This window comes from Melanerpes formicivorus, unplaced genomic scaffold, assembly GCF_026170545.1.
Source record: "Melanerpes formicivorus ecotype bairdi unplaced genomic scaffold, bMelFor1.0.p_v2 SCAF_34, whole genome shotgun sequence".
Taxonomy (NCBI): Eukaryota; Metazoa; Chordata; class Aves; order Piciformes; family Picidae; genus Melanerpes; species Melanerpes formicivorus.
The window spans coordinates 3433362-3445809 of record NW_027142386.1 but is presented as its reverse complement, the minus strand read 5'-3'; the positions used below and the strand labels follow the sequence as shown (position 1 = coordinate 3445809).

The window sequence follows — 12448 nt, the reverse complement described above, 5'->3', positions numbered from 1 at the left end:
TGTTGTCCCAGCACAGCACTGGACCCACCTGCAGCACCCTTAAAGGCTTGAGGAGGTCACTGGAAGACCACAGGAGCTAACTCCCTGCCTTTAATCTCTCTCTTAGCATGGGGTTGGGGTTTTGTTGGGTGAGGTTTTTTTTAACCTGACTCCCCCCAAAACATCCTGAACAAAATATTTGTTGTCCACCCTCTCTCTTCCTCTTGTGCACACAGCAGGGCTTCAGCTAGGGACAGCCTCTAAATATATCAAATGGCTGCAGCCCTTCCAGGGGCACAAACAGAGCTGGGACCTGAGAGCAGCCCTGGCCAGACGGTGGGCAGACAAGGTCTGGCTAAACATTCCAGGCTCTGCTGCTATTTCTGGCCCTCTTTTTCCCTTCTTGGGGGGTGTGTGAAGCAGGGGAAGAAAACTCATCTCACTTCAAAGCCCAGTGGCTCAAAGGCTCTGCTTCTACCAGGTTAAAAGTGAGTTGAGCTACAGTGCCAGGCTCTCTCCTGTCTGCTGTGCAGTTCGTGGCTCTCCCTGCACATGTCTGGGGAGGGCTCTCTGGAAATGCTCCCTCAGGGTCTCACTTCCACACTGAGCACTGGTGGCAGAGGGTGGAGTAGCATCCATGGATGGCTGAAGGCATCACACACAGTGTGCAAGGTCCCTTCTGAATCAGCCCCCGTGGCTCTGCAGTCCAAGAGGGCAGCTAAAGGCCAAGCTAGGCCTAGGTGCTGAGCTCCAGCAGTCCAACAGCAGAGGGGTTTGTGGCTTTTTGGTACATCCTGGGTGCTTTAAGGAAGAGGAAGAGAAAGCTGCAAGCTTTGCTGCAAATCCCAGAATCCCAGCATGGGTAGGGCTTGGGAAGGGAGCTCTGGAGCTCAGCCACTCCAACCCCACTGCTCCAGCAGGGCACCCACAGCAGCACAGTGCCCAGGAGCACAATGCCCAGGGGGGGGTTGGAAGCTCTCCACACCAGCAGACTCCACAACCTCTCTGGGCAGCCTGCTCCAGGCCTCCAGCACCCTCACACCAAACAACTTTCTCCTCATGGTGAGATGGAACCTCCTGGGTGCCAGTTTGTGCTCTCTGCCCCTTGTCCTGTCCCTGGGCACCACTCAGCAGAGCCTGGCCCCAGCCTCTTGTCCTTCACAGCTCCTTTAGCCCTTGCTGAGCACTGCTCAGCTCCCCTCTGGGGCTGCTCTTCTGCAGGCTCTGTTCCCTCACTGGAAATGTTTACAAAGAGTCATGAAGGTGGTGCTGGGTTGAGGACTGGGCTTGATCTTAAGAGGAGATACTCAAGACCTGCCTGGATGCATTCCAGTGAGATCTGGCAGGGGGGATGGACTGAATGTTCTTTCAAGGTCCCTTCCAACCCCTACCCTTCTATGATGCTGTGATTCCAACCTTAATGATTCTCAGAAATGGAGACTGTGAGAGCTGTGCTCATTGTGAAACCCTCAGGCCATGACTCAGAGCAGCTTCTCCCCCCAGGCTGAGCCTGTCCCCAGGGCCAAAGCACCTCCAGGGTTCAGTGTTGCTGCCTTCCCTCACTTCTGTCCCCAGGGTCTCTCTTTTTCCAGTGCTTCTCCTCAGCTTGCTTTGCATTGGCAATCACCAGGCTGCCCCTGAAGCCTCTGAGGGCTTAGCAAAGGCCTTGGCTTCTGTCCTCCTTCCATCTGCACCATTTGCTCCTGGACTCTAATCCTGGCTTGCACTCTCAGCCCTCTCACCCTTTTGTCCCTGCACAAAGCCAGGACCATAAGTGCTTGCAGCCCACTCCAGCAGGATGTTCCCAGGGGGGGTCACTGCCCACCCCCAGCCTTGCCTTGCCTTGCCTTGCAGCATCTCTTTCCCTGTGTTGATCTAACAGCTGGGACTTTGTGAGTGACTCAGAGGCACAGCTCCAGATGTTTGAATCAAAACAGATTCCACCCATTCCTGGCTGTGTGAAGAGAAAGCTTCCTAAAAAGTCATCTTCAAAGGGGGGAAGGGAGGGGAGGGGGGGAAAAAAAACCCACAGCTAAGTAAGCTGAGTCTGAAAGGTTTCAGTGCAGCAGGGAAGAGGACTCTGGGCTGGGCAGAGTCTGTGTGGAAAGATTTTTGTGTGTTATGGTCTGAACTGGGGGTGGGAGGGGGGGAGAGGAAATCATTTCTTGTCCATGTTACAGCATTTTTGTCTGGGTGGTTGGAGACACCAGGAAATCCTGGAGCCCCACTGCCAAGGGAAAGTGCTGAGCTGAATAGGATCCTGTGTCTTGTGGAGCACTGGGATAGGTCAGGCAGAAGGAAGGAGAGGAGGAAGGAGGAGTGAGAGTGGATCACAGGGAATCTTGCAGCAGGAGAGCAATGGATGTGGGCTAGGTAGAGCCAGAGGCCTCCCACAGCCTCCTGGCCCTGGTGAAAGGGAGGATGGGTGGTAGGATGTGTGGGCAGCAGGAGCAGGGCAGGGATTGTACCATAGTATCAGTCAGGGTTGGAAGGGACCACAAGGATGCTGAGGCCAAACCTTGAGGGCTGGGGGCAGTTCTGGGCTCCTCCCTGCAAAAAGGACATTGAGGAGCTGGAGCAGGGCCAGAGAAGGGCAAGGAAGGTGGGGAAGGGTCTGGAGAAGAGGGCTGGGGAGGAGCAGCTGAGGGAGCTGGGGGGGTTGAGCCTGGAGGAAAGAAAGCTGAGGGGAGACCTTTTGGCTCTCTACTACTCCCTTAATGGAGGCTGGAGCCAGGTAGGGCTTGGTCTCTTCTCCCAAGGAACAAACAACAGGACAAGAGGAAATGGCCTCAGGTTGCCCCAAGGGAGGCTTAGGTTGGACAGCAGAAGAAACCTCTCTGCTGAGCATCCTGAGAGGGGATCTGATCGATGGTTACAAGTCTCTGAGGGGTGGGGGGTAAGAAGAAGGGCCCAGGCTCTTTTCAGTGGTGTCCTGTGACAGGGCAAGGAGCAACAGACACAAACTGCAACCCAGGAGGTTCCACCTGAAGATGAGAAACTTGTTTGGTGCTGGAGGTCTGGTGCAGGCTGCCCAGAGAGGCTGTGGAGTCTCCTTCTGTGGAGACTTTCAAGACCCATCTGAATGGGTTCCTATGTGACCTGCCCTGGGTGATTCTGCTTTGGCTGTGGGGTTGGACTGGATGAGTTCCAGAGGTCCCTTCCAACCCCTACCACTCTGTGTGCTTCTGTGCTTCTGGAAGGGTTCTCCAAGCCTGGCCCAGGCTGCCCAGGGAGGTGATTGAATCCCCATCCCTGGAGGGGTTTCAGAGCTGCAGGGATGTGGTGCTGAGGGCCATGGCTTAACCCCAACCTTGGCAGAGTTAAGGAGGGCTTGGGCTGGGGGATCTTGGAGGTCTTTTCAGCTGGAATGATGCTGTGATTCCACCTGCCCCAGGCAAAGAGGTGAGCTTGGACACCCAACACTAACAGAAATTAGTATTAAGAAAGAAAAAAAAGGGGGGGGGGGGGGGGAAGAAAAAAAGTGTCAAACTCTTCTGGGCTGGACCCTGTTCCCCTCCACCCCACATCCAAGTGCCACACTTCGGCCTCACAGGCCCACCAGAAGCCAAAGTGGTTATGAAACCAATGAATCTCAGCTTCAGAGAGCCAGGGCCTGCCCAGAGACAGCAAGGGAGGGGGGTTGGAAATTGCAAGGGGGTTGGTTTTGAGCTCTCACAAAAGGATTCCTGGCTTGGAAAGTTTTCACATGGGCCTCAGCTGCTTTTGTTTCCAGCCTCTGAACCAAACACTTCCCCAGGGCTTGGGCTCCCCTTGCAAAAGCTGACACAACTCTCCTGATGTCTGCTTTCACCTTCTGCTGTCTGCTTTGTGCTGGCAGAACAATTCTTGCCAGGACAGCACGTTGGATGGTGTCCTGCTCCACTGCCCAGCCTCACCCATCCCCTTCCTTCCTGTGGCAGCCTCGAGGATGCACAGCAAGCGATACAGGGAGGAGATTCCCCCTCCTAGCAACAGCAGCTGCTGCCTCCCAGCCTGCAGGCACCACCCCGGGGCTGAGTCACCAGCTCCTGCCTGAAAGCAAGCCACAGCAGCTGGGATTGCAGCAGGGGCTCTGCAGAGGAGGGTCTCAGAATCACACAGGATCACAGAATAGTGCTGGTTGGGACAGACCTCCAAGCTCCAACCCTTGACCTAGCCCTGAAGGCTCAACCTTAAACTATGTCCTTAAGCACCAGGTCCCCAGGCTGCTTGATCACCCCCAGGGATGGGGACTCTACCACTGCCCTGGGCAGACCATTCCAGTGCTTGAGAACCCTCTCTGTGAAGAAACATTTCCTAGCCTCCAGCCTGAACCTCCCCTGGGGCAGCTTGGAAGCATTTCCTCTGCTCCTGCCTCTTGCCACCAAGGAGCAGAGGCTGCCCCCTCCTAGCTCCAACCTCCCTTCAGGGAGCTGTGGAGAGCAAGGAGGTCTCCCTCAGCCTCCTCTTCTCCAGCCTGGACACCCCCAGCTCCCTCAGCCCCTCCTCATAACCCAGGCCCTTCTCCAGCCTCATTGCCTTTCTGTGGGCACACTCCAGCCTCTCACCACTCACTTTAACCAGACTCTGGAACAGGTTGCCCAGGAAGGTTGTGGATGCCTCTTGCCTGGAGATATTCAAAGCCAGGCTGGATGAGCCAAGTCTAGCTGAGAGGTATCCCTGCCATGGCTGGGGGGTTGGAGTGGATGGTCTCAGACTGGATGTCAGGAAGAAGTTGTTCCCCAGGAGGGTGGTGAGAGCCTGGCACAGGCTGCCCAGGGAGGAGGTGGAAGCCTCATCCCTGGAGGTGTTTGCAGCCAGGCTGGATGTGGCTGTGAGCAACCTGCTGCGGTGTGAGGTGTCCCTGGCCATGGCAGGGGGTTGGAACTGGCTGAGCCTTGAGGTCCTTTACAACCCTGACAGTTCTATGACTCTATGAAAGGTCACCAGAAGGTCTCCCTGAAGCCTTCTCCAGGCTGAACAACCCCAACTCTCTCAACCAGGCCTCACAGCTCAAACTCCTACTGCTGTGCCTTCAGTGAGAGCCTTTAGTTGCTTTCTAGGAGCTTCTTTGTGTTGTGGTCCAGTGCCTGAGTGACAGGACTGGGGGGGATGGAGCAAAACTAGAGGTGGGGAGATTGAAATTGGATGTTAGGAAGAAGCTCTTGCCTGTGAGGGTGGTGAGAGCCTGGCACAGGTTTGCCCAGGGAGGAGGTGGAAGCCTCCTGCCTGGAGGTGTTTGCAGCCAGGCTGGATGTGGCTGTGAGCAACCTGCTGTGGTGTGAGGTGTCCCTGCCCATGGCAGGGGGGGTTGGAACTGGCTGAGCCTTGAGGTCCCTTCCAGCCCTGACAGTTCTATGATTCTGTGATCTCTGAGGTCCCTTCCATCTGAACCTTTCTGTGAGTTTCCAGCAGCTAAGTGTAGCTGAGAGGTGTCCTTGCCCATGGCAGGGGGGTTGGAGTAGATGGTCTCTGAAGTCTCTTCCATCTGAGAACCATTCCATGAGTTTCCAGCAGCTAAGTGTAGCTGAGAGGTGTCCCTGCCCATGGCAGGGGGGTTGGAGTAGATGATCTATGAGGCCCCTTCCATCTGAGAGCCATTCCATGAGTTTCCAGCCTCCCTTGTAGCCGTTGTGCCTGGCTGCAGGGTGAGCACAAGCAAAGCTTTCAGGGCTGAGGTTTCCTGGTGGCTGTGGCAGCCTGTTGCAGGCATTTGTCTCCACGTGGACACCCAGCCTGGAGAGGGTGATGTGAAAAAGCTCTGCTCTGGCTATTAAGGGATTGTTTGCTGCTGAGGTTTTCATGAGCAGTCTGTTTTCCCCATCAGCCCAGCTGCTCTCCACGTTGGTGCTGGAAGGTAAAGAAGTCATCTCCCTGCCTGGGTTTGAGTCGCTGAATGCTCCCAGGGAGACAAAGGCTCAGCAGTGAAAGGAAAGCGTTCAAAGGGTGATCAGCACAAAGCTCTCCGGGGTCCTTTCTCCTGGTTTGTTGTCCCTTTGCCCCTGAGGCTGCTGCTGTAAAACTCAGACCTGCAGCAGCCTGGGTCCTCCTCAGAGGTTTTGCTCTGTGCTCAGGCTGGGTGCAAAGCCCTGGAGCTGCTGCTGCTGCTGCTGCTGTGATTCTCTGCTCTGAAGCCTCTCTGTGAGTGGGAAGGGGCTGGGGTTGGCTCTGCTCTCAGACAGGTCCTGAAAATGTCATTTCATGCTGGTCTGCTGCAGCTATCTGAAGGCTGAAGTGGCCTCAGGGGGGTGAGATGTTGGCTTATTTCTTGCTAGTTTGCTCTCTCTCAGGTTTTTATTTCCTCTGTCTTGGCAAAACGCTGTGGCAAAAGACTGGGAGCCTCTGAACAGAGCCTCATGTCAGGGCAGGATTGTTTTTTGCCTCCATGTCAGCATCTGTGAGGGAGGCAGAGATGTGTTGTGGGACCTCTGCAGTGCTTCAGGTATTGCCCTGCCTCTGGCAGTGGTTTGGGTTTTCCTCAGGCCCAAGCAGAAGCCATTGAACCTGCACCTTACTTGGCACTGCTGTAAAGTGGCCAGCAAGGACAGCCCAGTCCAAGCAGTCAGTGGAGAAGCAGCTCTGGGCTCCTCGAGTTTCCCCACATGATAGAATGGTTTGGGTTAGAATTGACCTCAAAGGTCATCCAGTTCCAAGCCCCTGCCACAGACAGGGACACCTCCCACCAGCCCAGCTTGCTCAAGGTCTCACCCAGCCTGGCTCTCAACACTGCCAGGCTTGGAGCCTCCACAGCTTCTCTGGGCAACCTGTTCCTGTGCCTCACCACCCTCCTGGGGAAGAATTTCTTCCTCGTGTCCAGTCACAGTCCAGCTCCTTCCAGCTTGAAGCCATCACCTCTCCTGTCACAGGGGTTGGAAGGGACCCAAAGAGATCATTGAGTCCAAGCCCCCTGCCAGAGCAGGAGCATAGAATCCAGCACAGGTCACACAGGAACACATCCAGACAGGGCTGGAAAGGCTCCAGAGAAGGAGACTCCACAACCTCTCTGGGCAGCCTGCCCCAGGCCTCTGGGACCCTCACAGTGCAGAAGTTTCCCCTTGTGTTGAGGTGGAGCCTCCTGTGCTGCAGCTTACATCCATTGCTCCTTGTCCTATCCCAGGGAGCAAGTGAGCAGAGCCTGTCCCCTCCCTCCTGACCCCCAGCCCTCAGATGTTTGTAAACATTGATTAAATCCCCTCTAAGTCTTCTCCTCTCCACACTAACCACCCCCAGGGCCCTCAGCCTCTCCTCCCCAGGCAGTGCTGTAGTCCCTCATCATTCTCACAGCTGGACCTTCTCCAGCAGATCCCTGTCCCTCCAGACCCTTGTACAAAGTCCCTCCCCAGCACTCCTGCAGCCCTCTTCTAATCCTGGGAGGCTGCTCCAAGGTCTTCCTGGAGCCTTCTCTTCTCCAGGCTGAACAGCTCCAACTCTCCCAGGCTGTCCTGAGGGCAGAGGCTCTCCTGTGGAGCCCCATCTGGCCTGGCACTCTGCATGGCTCACTTGGGGTGAGCAAGAGCTGCCATGCAGCTTCCTCACACAGCACAGGCACCTTGGCCACCAGTCCTGAGTGTCAGCTCACACTGGGAGCGCAACACTCTTCCTCTCCATCCTGCCAAGGACTGTGGCTTCTGACCTGGCTACCCTCAAGTGCAATGGAAGCACCCAAGGGAAAGGCACAGGTGGGGGTTAGCACATTGCTGGGCTGGGCTGCTCCTGGAAGAAGGTTCTGCTTTCCCTTCTTTGTGTGCTGGAGCTGATGCTGAGGTGTAGCAAAGATTACTTAGGGCTTGAGCTGGGGTGGGTGTGCCCTGCAGGGGGGAAATCTCACTTCAGGCTGGCTGAGCCCCTTTCAGCTGTCAGTGCACATTTGCTGCCTGCTTTGCTCTCTCCTCCTCACCATGAGGAGGATCTTCTTCACTGTGAGGGTCCCACAGGCCTGGAGCAGGCTGCCCAGAGAGGTTGTGGAGTCTCCTTCTCTGGAGCCTTTCCAGCCCCATCTGGATGTGCCCCTGTGTGACCTGTGCTGGATTCTATGCTCCTGCTCTGGGAGGGGGCTTGGGCTGGATGATCTTTGGAGGTCCCTTCCAACCCCTAACATCCTGGGATCCTCTCCACTGCACTTTGGAGCTTTGGCTCTCTCCTTTGGGTTCCTCTTTTCAACAGGCCCCTGGATCTTCAGCAGACCATGCTCAGTTCAAGTGGATTTACAGATTCCCAGATTGCATCAGGTTGGAAGGGATCCTCAAGGTCTTGTCCAACCTCCCTGCAGGCAGCAGGGACACTTCCAACTAGAGCAGGCTGCCCAGGGCCACAGCAAGGCTGATCTTGAGTGGCTCCAGGGATGGAGCCTCAACCACCTCCCTGGGCAGCCTGTGCCAGTGTCTCACCATTAAAAACCTCTTTGGGGGAGAGGTATTAACCTTTTGGAGAGAGGAATTGAGAACCCTTTGGGGGCCAGGAGTTAAAGAAACCTTTGGGGGAGAGGAATTAAGACCCTTTGGCAGAGAGGGATTAAAACCCCTTTTGGGGAGAGGAATTAAGACCCTTGTTGGGGAGAAGACTTAAGACCCCTTTGGGGGAGAGGAGTTAAAGACCCCTTTGGGGGAGAGGAATTAAGAACCCTCTTGGGAGCAGAGGAATTAAAAGCCCTGTTGGGGACAAGGAATTAAGACCCCTGTTGGGGAGAGGAATTAAAACTCCTTTGGGGAGAGGAATTAAGAACCCTTTGGGGGAGAGGAGTTATGGAACCCATTTGGGGAGAGCAATTAAACTCCCTGAAGTGACTTGCCCAGGGTGCTGGGGGCAGAGCTATGGATGAGGAGGAGATGATGCTCCTCTCCCTCTCCTCTCCTCTCCCTCTCCTCTCCTCTCCCTATCCTCTCCCCTCCCTCTCCTCTCCCTCTCCTTTCCCTCTCCTCTCCCTCTCCTCTCCCTCTCCTCTCCCTCTCCTCTCTATCTCCTCTCCCTCTCCTCTCTATCTCCTCTCCCTCTCCTCTCCCTCTCCCTCTCCTCTCTATCTCCTCTCCCTCTCCTCTCCCTCTCCCTCTAATCTCCCTCTCCTCTCCCTCTCCTCTCCCTCTCCTCTCCCTCTCCTCTCCCTCTCCTCTCCCTCTCCTCTCCTCTCCTCTTCCTCTCCTCTCCCTCTCCTCTCCTCTCCCTCTCCTCTCCCTCTCCTCTCCTCTCCTCTCCCTCTCCTCTCCTCTCCTCTCCTCTCCTCTCCTCTCCTCTCCTCTCCTCTCCTCTCCTCTCCTCTCCTCTCCTCTCCTCTCCTCTCCTCTCCTCTCCTCTCCTCTCCTCTCCTCTCCTCTCCTCTCCCTCTCCTCTCCCTCTCCTCTCCTCTCCCTTTCCTCTCTCCCCTCCCTCTCCCCTCCCAGCTCTTTCTCCCCAGTGCCCAGGGTCTGTGAGTTGCATCAAGCGTGGGTGAAGCAGCTGGGGAGCTGGGTGAGCCACGTGTGCTCTGCAGGCCTCTGCACGTCCTCCTCTGCCCTCCCTGACCTCAATACCTCCCTGCTCTGCCCTGACCAGAGCCCTTTAAACCTCTGGGCATTTTTCCCCTCTTCCAAGTGACTGAATTGGAGCAGGGGAGGGGGAGGATTCCTCAGTCCTGATGTAACTCTCAGCACAACCATGTGGGCTCCTACAGTTGTTTGGTTTGGTTTATTTTTGACAAGAAAAGGTCTCCTGGAAGCAACAAAAAAAAATAGCCCAAAACTTTCAGTAGCTCTTTTGTAGCTGCTTACCACAGCAGATATTTTCCAGCCAGCTTTTGCTCCTGGGCTTGGGTCCCTGCAAGGTTGGGTTGTGCACTGCCCTCCTCACGTAGGCTCCAAGCTCCATGACTCAATTTGCTGCTCCCAGCGAGGCTCCAAGCTGGAGGAGGAAACCTGGCTTGGGGCAGTGGTGGAATGCTGCTGTCAGCACATGGGGAGGGATCCCAGGGCCAGAGGAGAGGATGTTCAGTGGCTTTGGGAGAGCTCCCAGAGTCCCTTCCTTGCCCAGGGCTCCTGCTTCCCTGCACCCAGGGGCAGAGAGGATGTGCAGTGGCTTTGGGAAAGCCTCTTCCTTGCCCAGGGCTCCTGCTTCCCTGCACCCAGGGGCAGAGAGGATGTGCAGTGGCTTTGAGAGAGCCCCCAGAGTCCCTTCCTTGCCCAGGACTCCTGCTTCCCTGCACCCAGGGGCAGAGGAGAGGATGTGCAGTGGATTTGAGAGAGCCTCTTCCTTGCCCAGGACTCCTGCTTCCCTGCACCCAGGGGCAGAGGAGAGGATGTGCAGTGGCTTTGGGAGAGCCCTTTCCTTGCCCAGGGCTCCTGCTTCCCTGTACCCAGGGGCAGAGAGGATGTTCAGTGGCTTTGGGAGAGCTCCCAGAACCTCTTCCTTGCCCAGGGCTCCTGCTTCCCTGCACCCAGGGGCAGAGGAGAGGATGTGCAGTGGATTTGAGAGAGCCTCTTCCTTGCCCAGGGCTCCTGCTTCCCTGCACCCAGGGGCAGCATTAAGGTGGACCTAGCAAAGCTGAGCTGGGTTCATTCCATCAAATAAGGTCAAAGAGCTTCTGAGACAAGAACTTGAATGAATTTAAGTAACAAAGCAGATTTGCTGTGTGGCCATTTGGAAATGAATGCTTTGGGTTGGGTTTTGGGTTGTTTTTTGCCTCTTAATGGGAAAAACAACAATATCTGCAGCTGTGCCCAGCCAACAGCATCCAGTGCTGGGTTCAGCCTTGGGCTACTCACTCCAAGAAGGACATTGAGGGGCTAGGGAGGGACCAAGGAAGCTGGGGAAGGGTTTGGGGAACAGGGCTGGGGAGGAGCAGCTGAGGGAGCTGGGGGTGTTGAGCCTGGAGAAAAAGAGCTGAGGGAGAGCTCCTTGCTCTCTACAGCTCCCTGAGAGGAGGCTGGAGCCAGCTGGGGGCTGGGCTCTTCTGCCAAGGAGTAGGTGATAGGACAAGAGGAAATGGCTTCAAGTTGTCCCAAGAGAGGTTTAGGTTGGACATGAGAAGGAACTTCTTCACTGGAAGGGTTCTCCAAGCCTGGCATAGGCTGCCCAAGGAGGTGGCTGAATTCCCACCCCTGGAGGGGTTCAAAGCCTTTGTGATGTGGTGCTGAGGGCCATGGCTTAGCCTCTGCCTTGGCAGAGCCAGAGAATGCCTGGACTGGCTGATCTTAGAGGATTTTCCCAACTGAATCAGAAGAGAAGGCTCCAAGGAGACCTTCTTGTGGCCTCCCAGGATCTGCAGGGGGCTACAAGAAAGCTGGGGAGGGACTTTTGAGGGTGTCAGGGAGGGATAGGACTGGGGGGGGTGGAGCAAAACTAGAAGTGGGGAGATTGAGATTGGATGTGAGGAAGAAGTTGTTGCCCATGAGGGTGGTGAGAGCCTGGCACAGGCTGCCCAGGGAGGTGGTGGAAGCCTCCTGCCTGGAGGTGTTTGCAGCCAGGCTGGATGTGGCTGTGAGCAACCTGCTGTGGTGTGAGGTGTCCCTGGCCATGGCAGGGGGTTGGAACTGGCTGAGCCCTGAGGTCCCTTCCAACCCTGACAGTTCTGTGACTCTGTGACATACTCAAATCAGTTTGGGTTTGGTTTTTACTTATTTGTGAGAGTTTCCCCTTTTGTCTTGGAATCAATTTCCCCAGAGTATCCAAAGTCACTTCATGAAACCTTTGATTTCTGTTTCCTTATCATTCAGAGAGCTCCCTGAAGCTCCAGTAAGGTGGAGGAGAACTGGAGCATGCCTCAGCTTTTGGGTTCTGCTAGGCTCAGACCCTGCCCTGTGTCTTCTTCCTTGTGGAGTCCTCTGCTTTGTAGCTGTGAGCAACCTGCTGTGGTGTGAGGTGTCCCTGCCCATGGCAGGGGGCTTGGAAGTGGCTGAGCCTTGAGGTCCCTTCCAGCCCTGACAGCTCTGTGATTTTATGCTGTGAAAGGGACGGTGCTGGAGCTCCCCTGGGGCACCTGATTCCCCCATCCACAGCCTCCCAGGCACACCAGCAGCAAGCCTGTAGGAGCAGAGAGACCTGCTTGACCCTTGAGGTCCCTTCCAACCCTGACAGCTCTGTGATTTTATGCTGTGAAAGGGATGGTGCTGGAGCTCCCCTGGGGCACCTGATTCCCCCATCCCACAGCCTCCCAGGCACACCAGCAGTGAGTTTATGGGAGCAGAGAGACCTGGCTGAGCCTCGAGGTCCCTTCCAGCCCTGCCAAGTCTATGCTCATGCTGTCTGCTTCCTTTCTGTGCCTGCAGAACATGAACATCCAGGTGGAGGACATCAGGATCCGTCCCATCCTGGCCACCTACCGCAAGCGCGTGCCGGTGACGGAGGGCTACGTGGAGGTGAAGGATGAAGGCACCTGGAAGCAGATTTGTGACAAGCACTGGACCATGAAGAACTCTCGAGTTGTCTGTGGCATGTTTGGCTTCCCCAGTGAGAGGAAATACAACACCAATGTCTACAAGTAAGAGCAGAGCTCTCTCTGTCTGCCTGTCTGTGTGTCTGTCTG

The 12448-nt window shown here is 55.9% G+C and overlaps 1 protein-coding gene across 4 annotated transcripts in view; it reads left to right on the top strand.

Moving 5' to 3' along the window:
• LOXL2 (lysyl oxidase like 2) overlaps positions 1-12448 on the top strand; it is an 86448-nt gene that overhangs the window by 37608 nt on the left and 36392 nt on the right. For all 4 annotated transcript variants that reach the window (XR_010989548.1, XR_010989547.1, XM_068156466.1 and 1 more), the window contains one exon: positions 12192-12403. Coding sequence is in view for 2 of the 4 variants with exons in the window: in XM_068156466.1 (XP_068012567.1) it covers positions 12192-12403 (212 nt within the window). In the remaining 2 variants the exon portion in view is untranslated. The remainder of the gene's footprint in view (positions 1-12191; positions 12404-12448) is intronic.